Here is a 14407-nt window from a genome sequence, read left to right as displayed (position 1 = left end):
ACCATAAAGCCAAGGTAAGTTTCCAGCTGTGAGAATGACCCTGAACACAAGTCAGCCAAATCACTGACTTGCTCTGTGCCTTGGTTTCTCCATCAGACCAGACCTTTCCTGGCAGATGTGGTCTCCCCAAACACAGCACGTGGAGCCCCAGTCGCTCAGCTGCTACTGAAATACAGATAAATAATTTTTGTTCTGCCTTTGAGTCACTAATATAAATTATGTGCTTCGGTCTGGTAAACACTTTTGCATCATGTCTTCCATCTGATAGTTGCTAAAAGAAAAAGGGGAAAAAAATGTTTCAGTGTCACTTCTGCTCTCTTTCAAAGAGAAACAAAGCCGGCTTCCTCACACACTTTCCTTAAGTACTGTTTGTCTTTCTTAAGTTCAACCTGTGCTTTGCCACCATTAATCTTTTATATCCACCATGGACTGCCAAGACAATCAGCCAACACTGAAGTCATGACAGATAGCTGAGGATTCACTCAAGCTGTCTCAGCAAAGCCAAAGCAGCAGGAAAATACACCAGGTTCACCCCCCACACAACAGACGGGCTCCGTACCTCTGTGGGCATGTCCACCTCAATTGATGCAATGCCTCAGAACACACACAGGTTAGTCCTAACCAAACCAGTTTGGGTTTCAGCAGCTGAAGAGCTGCCCCAACACGTGAGTTGGCAGCAAACAAAACAAAGACTGTCCACCTTCAAAGTGAGCTGGGCTACAACAGCTCTACTGCTTCTGAGATTCATGGGCTCCACGTTGCACCTTACAGAGGTGTAAGAAATGTTGGGTTAGAGGCACCTCAGGAGGTTTCTAGTCCAGCCTTGCATCTGAGGTGTCACTAGATCAGGTCATCTGGAATCTTCTCTAGCTAAGTCTCCAAAACCTTCAAAGACTGAGACCCTGCAGCCTCTGTGGGAACCAGTTCCTTTACACCATGACCCTCTTATTGGAGGGGCTTTCCTAAGACCCAGCCTGAACCTACAAATCTGGGTTGTGGTTGTTGCTCCTTATTTTGTCACCTTCTACAATCAAGAGTTTGATTCCATCGTTCCCACAACTATTCTTCAAGTATCTGCCTGTTACTAGATCACAATTATCATGATGACAATACATCACCACCTGGCTGTTTCCAGAAAATGCTACAGTGGGCAAAGGAATGCAGCCCCACAATCAAAAAAATGACCCTAAAAGGAGGGAGTAGGACCTCTTCCCCTCTTGTAGGGAAGAGGTCGTGTGTTTTGACTCATTAGCAATGATGCAGCAGAGAAACGAGTTAGAGAGTGGGACCTTTGTGCAGAATTGCACAAGAGAGCTGGTGTAGCAGGAGTGCTGGCAGGCATTGCCTTTGCAAGCAAAATGCACCCCCTGACCTGCAAAACCTTCTCTGGTGGAGCAAGTGTTCATCCCTCCTGTGAATCATTGGGCAGATTACAATAGCTAAAATATATGATGGTCTTTTGGGATCAAGCTGGGAGATTACATGGGAGGAGCAGGGTGCAGCAAGGCAGTTTGACAGATGGAATAAGTGCAAACTCATGGAGTTTCAGTGCAATCAAAACTTTCTACAAAGAACTTGTCAGAGGACTTCCCTGAGTCCCATCAGGAGATCCAGGTGACATAATCAGTGCCCTTAAGCCTCTTAGCTACCCCTCCCTGCATCCAGGCTCAAAACCCATAAATTCACCCAAACCAGCACTGGAAGGAACTTCTGGAGAATTTGTCAAATTTATTCCACTGCTTCTAAACAGATTCAGCTCTCTGAGGTGGAGTTTGGCCAACCTGCACTTCAGAACTGCCATGATGGAGACTCCAAGCCCATCCCAAACCATCTGTTCCACTGCTCCACTCCTCTGGCAATCAGAGGTTAGGAAGTTTTTCCTACACTTGTTTCCCTTGCTGCAGCTCAAGCTCAGCACTTCTTGGCCTCCAATCACCAGCCATGTAGAACAGTTTACTCCCTTCCCCTTCACAGCCACCTTTGGCATACTCCAGGACTGTTATTTCTCTTCTCAGCCCCCTCATCCCCAGACAACCCCATTTCTTCCAGTCTTTCTGTTTTCTGTATCTTTGCTCAATTTTTGGTGCTTTTCTCTGGCATGTCTGCAACTGTTTCCTATTTTTGTTAATGGGTAGAGCATCCCGAATGAGGCATGGCACAGCTGAGCATGGGAGTGACTGATTAAAACTCCTTAGAGAGAAGACAGAGAAAATGAGATAATTTTGCACAATACCTATCTTTTGTTCTTTGCTGCAGAATAAAGAGATGTTCTTTCTTCTCCCTCCTATAAAATTTCATCCCAATCAGCACTGTGCCAAACTCTACCTGGCATCTCCACTACTTCACAGCCTATGATAACCCTGCACTAATGGTCCTACTTCAGTCCATATCCCACATTCTCATTTAAGGAGGACATCCTTACAATGCATTTTGAGGTGGGATATGAAGGATCTACTTCAGGAACCAAAATAAGCCCTTCATCAAGGAGTTGCCCCTAGGAACAGGGCTGCAATCAGTAAATCAGCCCTTTAACCTCTTCTCGCTTGTCTCATCAGAGAGGAGCAGCTCTTCCAATGACCTTGATTAAACTGGTTTTGCTTGATATAAGAACGAAACTGATGCACAAGGACAAACCCAGATAAACCAGCTGGGAGGAAAAAAAAACCAAAACCCAAAGCACTAGAGGACTGTACAACCGGCACACGATGAGAAGCTTTTGTTTTAGTGAGAACTGCAGACATACATCTCAGCCAGACAGAAAATACTCTGACTTCATGGTACATAAATGAGCAGGCAGAACACACTGATCTAACGATAGGGAGCTGAGCTGCTCTACGACAGCACTTGTTTTTCACAGTGCTTCCCTGCCAGACAGTCCAGCCCTGAGCCCATCGTGCCGGGCAGCGGACAGACAAAAAACACTGCTCCAAACCCACGTCTCACACAGGAGACAACAGACAGGCACGTCCAGCAGGAGAGGACCAGGAGACAGTGAGTCAGTACAGGACCAGCACAACATGCACTGGTCTCGGCTGGCTGGTCACACAACTAAAGCCCAGGGTTTTGTTTAGGGATTGGTTTTTTTTTAAAATTTTTTTTCACATGTGCTTTAAGGAGGAGCCAGGAGGAGAATTAAAAGACAGTTCTGTGCTTTGTGGCTGTGTACAAGGAGACCCTTTCATGCATGAAAGTCAGAGAGGCAAAAGGTAGGAGCAGGCTTTTTAACAGGGTCTGGAGCAACAGGACATGGGACAATGGTTTTAAATTGAAAGAGGGTAGATTCAGACCAGATATGAGGAAGAAAATTTTTTTAAATGGGGGTGGTGAGCCACTGGCACAGATTTCCCAGAGAGGTGGTGGATGCTCCATCCCTATAAACATACAAGGCCAGTCTGGACAGAGCTCTGAGGAACCTGGTCTAGGTGAAGATGTCCCTGCTTATTGCCAGGGGATTGGGATAGATGAATTTAAACCTCTCTTCCAACCCAAACCATTCAATGAATGTACAAGAAATGTTTGTCTGAAAAAAAGCAATTAAGCATGAGGACGAGGGAGCTTGATGTCCCAAGCAGAGCAGAGGTGAAAAGAGATATTTTGGTACTTCAATTACTTTTGACCTTCAATTGTTTGCTTAGCTTTTATTATCAATATTACAGTAGCATTTACAGCCAAACTGCCCAGAGTCTACATGAACCCCTGTCTGCAGTTATGAGGCTGAAAAAAGGCACACTTTGTCTCAACCTTTAAGCAGTCATCGTTTGATCATTTTAATGTCCCTCAACAGAAGAGAAACTCACAACACTGGCATTTCCCAGAGCGTTGTACAAATAGGTCCCACAATCTCACATAAACACAATCCTCTGAAGTGAAACAGAGCAGGCACTGCTGTAAATGCAGATTAACGCTGCACAGATCAGGTGTGGAGAAGAGTCCCCTTTCTCAACCACCCTAGGTGGAAGTCAGAGAGAAAATTTAGTACTTTCCTTTCTTGCCACAGATCTCCTTGAAAAATAAAAGCAAAACAAAACCAGGCTTATAAAAGCACAGCACTTCAAGGACAGCGTTAGCAACACACCCATGTGCAGACACATACATTTGAAATGCACTTGTCAAAGGAAAAATAAATCTATCCTCTCCCCTGTGTCAATACAGCCAGAGCAGGAACTTCAAACCCCATTAGCAGCATCCTGCAGCCTGAGATTTCTCCTCTGAGATCTCAAAGCAGAACATAAACTGAAGACATAAGTAAAGTGGCAAAGCCAGCGATTCAGCACCTTCCCTTTGAGGCCATACAAAAGCCTGCATAAACCGTCTTTTGTGCATGAAAACCAAAGTCCAACCATGTGGGTTTATTGTGGACAAAGGCAGGTTTTACAGGAGGAAAGCCATCACCCTCAGACAAGCAGCTTGCTTGTCCACGGCTCTGGACAAGCAAGCTGCTCTGAGCTACACTCGAAGAGAGCCTGATCCACACACCAACACCCTAAATGCACACCACAGCTACATAAACACACTATCAATAATAATGCATGAAAAAGCAAAGGGACGAGGCACCACCAAGTGAAACACAGTCCAAGCTAAAGGCCAACACTTTCAAATCCAGCCACTGATGCAGGAAGCTGGTGCAACTGGTGTGACTGGAAGGGAAGTCCCACTGACCACAGCGCCGGGACCGCTTCAGCGCAGAGATCCCCTCGAGTGACATCTGCCAAGCATCGCTTCCTGCCCCGCCGAGGCTGCGTGGGATGGCCGGGCACATCTCAGCATGGCTGCATTTCCTCTTGGGGCAATGAGGATGTTTTGAAAACATAGGTGGCTTGCAAAGCTCTTTGGGATGTATGTGGATGAAAAGCACTCTTATGCACATCGATAATTAGCACTAACCGCCGGCATGTCACACCCTCCATGTAGAGCATTTAGCAGATTTATTCAGCTCTTGCTGGAATGCCAGAGCACAAGCTGGATATTCAGACAGTGATGTGAGCGCCCTTTCATGGGGCAGATGATGGGGAGCTAATGATGTTTGATGAGTTAAGGCCATTGGTGACTCAGGATCAGCAATTAGTTGATTTCTGCGGGAGGAAGGTGCTTTGCTCCATTAAGCTAAAAGCATCCTCCACAGTTCAGCACGCACAAAGTCATTCTGTCCACCTCCCACAAAGCCTACCTACGTTCATTAGGGGGTTGATACTTCCCACATAAACACTCAGGTTTACCTTACTGGATTCCCCAGCAGTTCCACCCCTCAGCCCTGTGCCAACCTGATATTCCCTGGAAGAGCATACGGCACACAAGGAAAGAATTGCCAAGAGCAACTGGACACACAGTCTAATGCAAAGGGATGTGGTACCACTGATGTCTATGGGGCTGAATCCATTTTGGGCAAGGTTAGTAACACTCTATCACAAATCAGACACAACCCCAGTCCTGCTCTAGCCTGCAGTACGGGACTACAGACATCCATCTCCCTCTCAAGGGTAGACAGTGATGCTTCCATCAATCAATAACAGGCACTGGGGAGACACCAGCTGCACTTATTCTGCCTGCCATTCCCCAAATGCACGCAGGCAAAAGCAACAGGACCAAAGGATGATCTGGCTGGTGTCCCCCCAGGAAGGGAGAGTATCCAGCTCCCTCCCAGAGGCTGCATTCCAGTCATCTGAAGGCTGGCTGAGGCTGGTCATTGGTGTCAGGGAGTGGGACCCTGGACATCCCCAGCTATGTGCCCAGTCATAGGACGGCAGCACGATTCTGAGCGCTAATGCTCGTGGCACATGGCAGGAGCGTCAGGCGGAGGACGCAAAGAACAGTTATTTCTTTCAATGAGTGGGGAATGTGCCAGAGCTGGCATTTGGACCCTCTTTTTACAACTTCTTTGAAGTGTTTGATCTCAGCCGCTAACGACACAAAGGCTATCGAAGCGCTACTGGTGCTATCTTCAAAGGGTTCGGACGTTCAATGATTAATAGGAACCCTGCACGGGATGGGGGAGAGCGACTATTATGGGAATGTTGGGGGAGATCCAAGATGCGTTAGTACCTTTACTCTTTGGGACAAGGTACTCCCAGCCTCCCCTAAAACAGACGACTTCAAAGGCGGGGGTGTGACCGTCGCAGGTCCCGGGTGAGCCCGGCCACCGCGGGGCGCAGCCGGAGCGGCCCCAGCGCCGAGTGTCCGCTCCGGCCGCGGCCGTCACCGCCCATCCCACCAGCCCGGGGCAGGGAGCAAGCCGGGGGCCCGGAGATGCTCCCACCCGCCTTCCCCGAGAGGCGGGGAGCCAGAAGCGTTCGTTCCCCGCCCGGGCAAGGGGCACCCCCGCCCAGCCGAGCCTCCGCGGCGCCGGGAGAGGCGGCGGCAGGTGCACCCGGGCTGGCGGCGGAGGAGCGGGGATGGAGGCGGGGGGGATGGATCCCGGCTTTCCCGGGGCCGGGGTAAGGATGAGGTGGGGTGGGCAGAGACTTACGTATCTCCGTAACTTCTTCTCCGGCGGCGACTTTCGGAGCCAGCCCGAGCACACCACCTCCCCGCCGCTCATCGCGGCAGCCGGGCGCCGCCGGGCGCTGCCTCCCGGCGCTCAGCGCCGGCCGCGCCGGCCCATGGAGGGCGGGCGGGGGTGGCTGGGTGGGTGGGTGAGCGGACGGATGGATGGATGGCTGGATGGATGGGTGGAGGGAGGGAGGGAGAAAGGGAGGGAGAGATGGAAGGATGGATGGGGGGCGGCGAGCGCCTCCCCCCGCCGCCGCGGCCGCTCGGCTGCGAGCGGGGAAGCAGGAAACTGGCTCCTTCCCGGCTCACCACGCCTCCGCCCGCCCGGCGCCCCGCCAGCCGTGTTAAAGACACAAACCCCGCGGGGACAGGGGCTGCCCGGCCCCACGCCGCTCCCGAGGGGCTGCCGCTCGTCCCTGTCCCCCCACACTCATACACCGCCTACAGAGAAACTTTATCTCGTGTTAGAGATCAGCAGGTGATCTCTAACAGCGCAACGTTTCCTTAATTAAAAAGTACAGCTCCTCCCAAACCTCTCCGCCGTAAGGTTTCATTACCCCAGGACCCTTCCTCTCTCTTGGTGGAAAAGGTCCTTCTCACCTCGGAAGAGCGAGGCTGGCTTTAGCCTCTCTGTGCTCAGGGGCTTGTGCCTGAGATGAAGGTGCCATAGGAAAACAAAGAGGTTGAGCAAGAAACAGCTAAACACCAGTGATGCCAAAAACTCTCCTGGAGAAAAAAAATAGCAATAAAAAGCCACGAGGGGAATCAATAAAAGCTTCGTATTTTATTATTGATTTTTAAGTAATGGAGCAGTGGCCACTGAAAGGGGATTTGACTGCCATTGGAGTCTCATGCAGACAAGCCAGGTTTTGTATTACAGTGTATTATACCCTGGCTGAGATTCACTATCAACTTTTAGATCTAGAAACACTGTACATTTCAAAGCCTGATCCTCTCCTCTCCAGCTCAGTAATAAAACATCTCTCCACAGCCCTTTCAGTTGGGTTATGCTCTAACCTTTATGCACTGCACCCTTTAAAGCAAAACTTGGGCATGGCACCCAAAAAGCTGAGTCCTCTTAGCCCATGCTCATGTGGAAAACACAACAATTTGCTAGGGATGAATTTCTAAGACCTGTCTCTATACAACAGCTCTGCCCCAAACCTGCTCGGGCACATTCAGTCATCCCTGCCTCAGCTTCCCTGCCTGTCCAACCTCTGTGGGCAGGGATGGTCCCTCCTTATGTGTTTGTGCTGTAGCTGGTGCAATAACAACTCCATGCTGGCTGGATGTGCTACTGTATGTCACACAACAACAACCTTTATATAATGTCGCTCGAGCAGGGATCTTGCATCACTTCAGAGCAGTAATTGCAACTTGCAGTGCCTCTGGGAGGTAGGAGCAACACCTCTTTTCAAGATGGGGACAGCCCAGTTAAGCCATATGTTGTTTATCATCTTTGTGAATGCGTAAAGTAGGGGAATAACCCCTTACAGAACAAGTCAGTCATTTGTAAAGAATGTATTTTCTCAACAGCTTTGTTTTGCTGCCAGTGAAATGCAAAGGCTACATAGGAAGATTTTTCTACCTTCTCACTACCCAAAGGAAGAGCTTGATCCTATTCCAGTGCTGGGCAATCTCTGCAGAGAGAGGCTATGCTCAGATCAGCTTGCCCATCTCTGCCAGCGCAGTGTGCATGATGGGGCTGAGAGCAGGGAAGGACGGAGAGACCAGTTCTGTGCTGGCCTCAGCCGGCATCGCCTTATTCAGTGCACTGGAGCCATATCAATTTACACTGCATGAGAGCCAGAGTCTCACCTGCAAAACTCTCCTGGGTTAGAGGCACTTTGTGCATTTGTAGACAAAACCGTGTGCTGGTGACCTGCACTTGAGAGATCTTCCCAAAACACAGAAATTTCAGGGAGGCCAGTGAGCTATTGGGTATTTAGAAAGACTCAATTAAGAACAGATGATCATGATTAATAAAAAGGTATCATGCAAAACTATCCCATGGTGTATGTTAATGATTCACAGGTTAGGAATCCACTCATACTGACACCAATGCAAAGTGGTATCAGTTTGAATACCAGTTGCAGAGAACCCTGTCTGCATTTTTATGTTAACAACTTCTATCACACAGAGTTGGAACACTTCATTTGGGTGATGGATGTTTAAAGAAATGCTCCACAATTATCATTGTGTGAATTGGAATGAATTATTCTACATGTTCTATGACAGCCCTTGGTTTATCGCCCTGCTCCCTTGCTGTACTATTCCTTCTCTCCACTCATCCCCTGTTCTGGATCACATTTACTGACTTGGTTATATCACAAGATATATCTGAACAGTGTTCAAAACATGAAGTACCCCTGTGAATTCTTTTTTCTGTGCTTTTGGTGATACCTGACAGGTATCTCAGTTTGCTGGGACTTTTGGCTGGGAAATGGGTTGCATTTTCTCTACATTTGAATATGCTGCTGTTCTCACATGTGACACAGAATCACAAAATCATTAAAGTTGGTAAATGCCTCCAAGATGATTGAGTCCAACTGTAATATAAGCTCTGTGCAGAAAAATGCTTCAGACAAAGATGCTGCAAGTGAACGTGCCTCCCCAATTCCACTGTGGCTGTACGCAGAGTGGGAACAGTGAGTTAATTCTGGCATCAGGCTTCCAGATTACATATGATCCAATGCATGTAACTTTACAACGCCTTATAATGCTGGCCCTCCTTAAAGCTTTTGGCCAGGAGGATACACAAATACTACCCTCAGTGCCCCTGGGAGTTAAAGACCATGTCTGTCATGAGCACAGCTCGATTTGGCAGCGCTTGCACGTTCGTAACAGTTTTTACCAACTTCAAGCTGTTCCTCCAACCGGCAGTGGAGAATGAACTCAGGCTGGCCCCAGCTGACTGCGTAAATCTCTGGTGTGTGAGCTAACAGCCAGCAGCCTTGGCGGAAAACTGTGTGAAAACCACATCCCTGTGTTGGAAAAACCTGACAAGGGAGTTATGCGAAGCCATTGAGAATCCATCTCTGCCAGCAGAAGCAACTGAAGGAGGAACAGCAGAATTAGCAGACATAGCAAGGGAGAAATTAAAAGATGCCATATAAGAAATAATATTCCTTGAACAAGGGTAAGGCTGAGAGAGAAACATTTTTATAAGAAAAAGCCCTTGTACTGTCTTTAGCGTGCTGGGGTGCACGACAAAGTGACACTTTCTTCTGCAGAAACCTCTGGGGTTTTTAATCATAAGCTTCAGTGTGGTTTCTTGTTCATGTCTGAAACCGAAAAATCAGAACTTCTAAGAAAGAAACCGCAATGTCCACGGCTACTCCTTCCTGCTCCAAATTTATTCAAATGAGCTGTGCCATCTGCTGGCAGACGGGAAAGCTGCAAGCGGAGCAATTCTCCGCTCCCAGCCGCTGGTGCAAGCAGTCGGGATGGAGACACCGGGCATTTCCTGTGGATTAGGGACCAGCTGGCTGAAACGCTTCGGGCTACCTACCCCAGCCAGGCACAAATCCCTTGGAAATGCCTATACGGCGGTTAATATAAACCGAAACAGGCCGGGGGGGCGGGGAGGGGGAAGGAAAGGCTTGACAAATCTGCTGTGCTGCTTGGTGCTCCTTGCCTGCTTTTAATTCTGAGCAAATGCTCAGTCTCCTGAGATGCAGCTCGACAACAATAAGACCTGACTTTATCTTCACGCAACAGTTCCTGCAGCAGAGAGAGATGGGAGCAGCTTTTTGATTGAATGAAGAATTTTCAAGGTTAAAAAAAAAAAATCACCTCTTCCAAGAACTCAAGTCCTTTCAAGCTTTCCACCCTCCATAGAAGAGCACAGCAAGCCCCCCAGAACGACTGCAATTGAAGCCAAACCACAAGACAGTCCTTTCCTTCTTGTGACAGACAGCAGCTCCAGCAGCACGGGCTGCTTTCCATGAGCAGAGGGAATAGCTGCACAAGGTGCTTTGATCAGATAATGAGACAGTTTGAAGCATCTTCAGTAGAGTGTTGTGGCAAACAGGGGCATCAGAGCTCTGATGCCTTAATGCAGGCTGAAACAGAAGAGATGAGTTGCAGGTCAGCAGTTTTCAAGGCACATAGGCTTGTGTGGAGTTGATGGTCCTTTGTCCTCTCTCTGTTGGAGATCCTGGCCAGAACCAGCACATCCCATCCAGAACGGATACAGACCCCCCCCAGACAGGACAGGGAGAAGCCTGGTGTGCTGAGCTGGATGGTGTCTGTGGATGCAGCTGGAGGACACTTCCAGTCCTCACACTTGAAGATTATTAAAGAAGACTTCCTATTCCTATTCAGTCAACACTGAAGCCCATTCCCACTTCTCTCACCAAACTAGACACTTAGAAATAACTTTGCCTGGAGCTGAGCTGGGGCAGAACACTAATAATGCATTTCTCAGTTCTGGACCCAGGTAGAGTTTTTTTTTGCACCTGGTGATTCTTTCTAGGACAGATGAGCTCCTCATGCAAACTTTCTTGCCTGGACCCAGACACATTTTTGGCAGCTACATTTACCTTTTCCTCTCCCCCACCTCCCCCCCCCCTTTTGCTATTTTTACCACGGAAGTGAGGAAAACTAGGAGGTTTCCCTTTTTTTTCTCACCTCCTCAAAACAGAAAACCATTATACAGCTTCTTGGTGGAAAGTGCACCAGGCAATGCTCCAGACACAGACACTATTCTGACATAAGCATAAAGGCCACTTCATCTTTGTTTTTCCCCGATGAGACCGGCAGCTCAGCATGGGAAGGACTCCCTCTATGGACACTACTTGGCACAATGGGGCTTTGAGCACAGCTGGACCCAGGGCAAGCAACCATAAAACAAACGATAATAAAACAGGCAGGGAGAAATCTTTGCCGTGCTGCCCTGCCTGCTTACCCGACCCCGGTGTACTCTCACATCCTTAGGCATTACTTCAAGAGCAGATGGTGCTCTGTGGTAGAGCAAACGAGCAATTATCCTCCTGACACCCTGCAAGGCCTCCCCACATGCGATTGCAAGAAGTTACTTCACCCCAAGCTAAGAGCTGTTGTCTGGCTTTTCAGCATAATTGGATGTAATCAAGTTTAATTTGGTTGGTGCAGTAACTCTGAAGACTTTTGTAACTGGATTACTGTTGGCTCAACGGTCATGTGCCATTATATCTGCTGGAGAAAACAGAAGCCAGAATAAAAACAGATGCTTTCCCCCTACTCCTCCTTCCAGTGACACCCCTCCAGGATATGAGCTTGACCTGTACAGCCAATATAATGAACTAAAAATTCTATTAGAAGAAGGAAGTCATTGCTGTTGTATTATGTCCAGGCCTCTTCTACAAAGTGTAAATTACTTAGAATATGTATCTCTACATTTGTTTACAATTGTTGACCGTGCACAGCTTAGAGCTAAAACTACTGGAACACAGACCTACTATGCACGTGAGCCTTTAGAATTATAAATCTTATTATTCTAACTATACAAGTAGGGAAGCTGAGACCATGAGCAGGAGTGAGTGTCTGATGAGGATGGACTCCCCCAGGTCCTGTTTTCTACTCTACACCACTGTCTGAGAACCAGGAATATACAGAATACTGTGTCCATAGCAGACCTATAGCTTTACTGCAGGTAATCTATAGGTAAGAAAGGGGCATCTGGTAAATGTAACAAAGCCAGCAGCATAAAGACCTTATTTTCAGACCCCCAGCTGCTACCAGTGTTAAGTCATGGAAGAAGCATGTGAAAGCCATCCTACTTTAGGTCAAATTTTGCAAATTCAAGAGCCTGTTGTCTTTTGTAATGCCCCTCAAATGCTGAGAGTTAAGACACACCGATATATTCCCATAAGAAGCTGAGCCCAGGCAAACAAAGACTGAAATATGGAAACAGTGAAAATAATCACTGGAGAAGTGCATAGAGGGGATATGCCCTTGTGGTTTCAAAGCATTTTAGCCCATCTAGAGTGTATTATTATATTCCTGGCTGAGATGTCAATTGCATTTTAAACAGACATCTCCTAGAAGTCTAAAGTGTGAAGAGACTTAGCTGAGATCAGAGCAAAAGCTGCTCTGCAGTTGCCAGTCCCAAATGCTGCACAGCAGCCACCCTCCCAGCTGAATGCTGTTAAGCTGTAGTTGTAGGCATATGCATCTCTGGTTTTGGCCAGATGGCTATTTTAAGTTTCTAATGATCTGGGAAATGAACACTTCATAATGTTCTATCTCAGAGGGTTTAGCACAAACTTTCTTCCTTTTATCCATGGCAGCACTGTTACAGATGGTATTGGATCTCAATTAGGGACTGGAGTAACGCAGTGCTAAAAACATCGTGTTTTAGCATGTACTCCAAGGACATGGCAACATAATCCTGCCTGGCAAGTCATCCATCAAGTTCATTAACAAACAGGCCCATGAAATTTGTTAAATACTTGAACCTTATACTTCCTAAATCACTGTGAACACTAAGAATTTATTAATGCCATTAGTAATAAAGGAATTTGAAAGACTGTTTGAAGCCGCTGTATAAACCAGGCCCTCGGATTTGATTTGTGTGGTTATTCAAGTTTTGCAGATGGCAAAGTTCAGCCCTGTAGGGTGATCTGGAAAAGCACCAGCCATGCATGTTTACAGAGAAGCACCTAAAGCACGCCTTTCCCAGAACTCCAGCTGCTGTGCAGAGCCCCATCTCGGCAGCTATGACGCCACTTACATGCTGCTGAGCCAGCCTGAAAGCACATGGTGATTTATTTATACTAAACAGCTGCAGAGGTCATTTCAAGTGCTTCACAGAGATGCCATCATGTGAGCCCAACCTGCCAAAAGGAGACCTCCTCAGTTACAGTGATGACAGAATCTCTGCAGTAGGTAAGTGCTCACAGCTGCATCTCCTGGAGCTGCAAACTGGTTACCAGTTGAGCACTGAGTTTCTGTAACTTTGTGCAGAAATGGGAGAAACCTGTTCTCAACTCTGACAGGGCAGCCTGGAAATGAAACCCTAATCCTGACTCTTGCTTCCCTCCACAGCCTCTGGCAAGTCCCTTCATCTGTCACTGACCTGGAGTGTCCCAGCTGTGTGAACAGCCCTGGCAGCGCTAACACTGAGGGGTCAGTCAGCCTTTGAGCTGGCTATGGTGGGAGTTCGGCTGTCTCCTGCTTGGATGTGCAGCCCATGGCCACAACGTTCATCAACGGAGCAGCAGCAAAGCTGGGAGACAAGCAGAAAATGGGAGACCCGTGTCTCAGAAAAATATGGATCATATGCCTGCTTCACACAGCTTTAAGCACAGTACTGAGCACAGAGAGCCCAGGATCTTCAAAGGGCCATCAGAGATACTGGAATTATTGCTCAAAAATCACTTTGAAGGTAAAGACACCATGGAAGTATTACTAAAAAACATTGCGTCAGTGAAATGTAATTATTTTCCACTGTGACTGGAAATGTAGCCTCTTTTTGAAGCCATGACAGATAGTAGGGAATAGTTCCATACTGAAACTTAAATGTTTACATGATTACCAAGGCTTCCTACCAGACCACACTGATTTTTTTCTGAGCAGTTTGCATACTTTTTTGCCAGCAACCTGTATGATCAGTGACTTCTCAAAACTCTGAACTCCATTCTTTCAGCACAAGTAGCAGTACATTAACCTGCTGAAAATAGTAAGACACAAAGATATCAATGAAGAGCAAAGCGCAAGATAAACCCTTGCAAAGAAAATTAAAAATCTACTCTTTAGGCTGCCTCAAATTATTCAGAAAAAAAATCAATTTTAAGAGTAATAAAAATAAACAGCAGGATTGCTATCTCTGAAAGGCCTCAGGACATAGAGGGATAGATAAAAATCACTGAAGCACAGTCTAGGATCTTAGAAATGCCAAAAATGCGTTTGAAACCAGATCAGTTGCAAACAATCTGCC

At 47.5% G+C, this 14407-nt stretch overlaps 1 protein-coding gene across 4 annotated transcripts in view; it reads right to left on the bottom strand.

The window, feature by feature from the left end:
* Window positions 1–6788, bottom strand: part of GAB2 (GRB2 associated binding protein 2) — a 93424-nt gene extending 86636 nt beyond the window's left edge. For 2 of the 4 annotated variants that reach the window (XM_077174086.1, XM_077174088.1), the window contains exon 1: window positions 6464–6787. In XM_077174086.1, the coding sequence (XP_077030201.1) occupies window positions 6464–6535 (72 nt within the window). In that variant the 5' untranslated portion in view covers window positions 6536–6787. Of the gene's footprint in view, window positions 1–6463 lie in introns of all 4 variants that reach the window. The other 2 variants (XM_077174087.1, XM_054627848.2) reach the window with 2 other exon arrangements.
* Window positions 6789–14407: the final 7619 nt, after the last annotated feature.

Source organism: Agelaius phoeniceus, chromosome 2 (assembly GCF_051311805.1).
Source record: "Agelaius phoeniceus isolate bAgePho1 chromosome 2, bAgePho1.hap1, whole genome shotgun sequence".
In the NCBI taxonomy this organism is placed as follows: domain Eukaryota; kingdom Metazoa; phylum Chordata; class Aves; order Passeriformes; family Icteridae; genus Agelaius; species Agelaius phoeniceus.
This window is presented reverse-complemented; position numbering and strand designations above follow the sequence as displayed.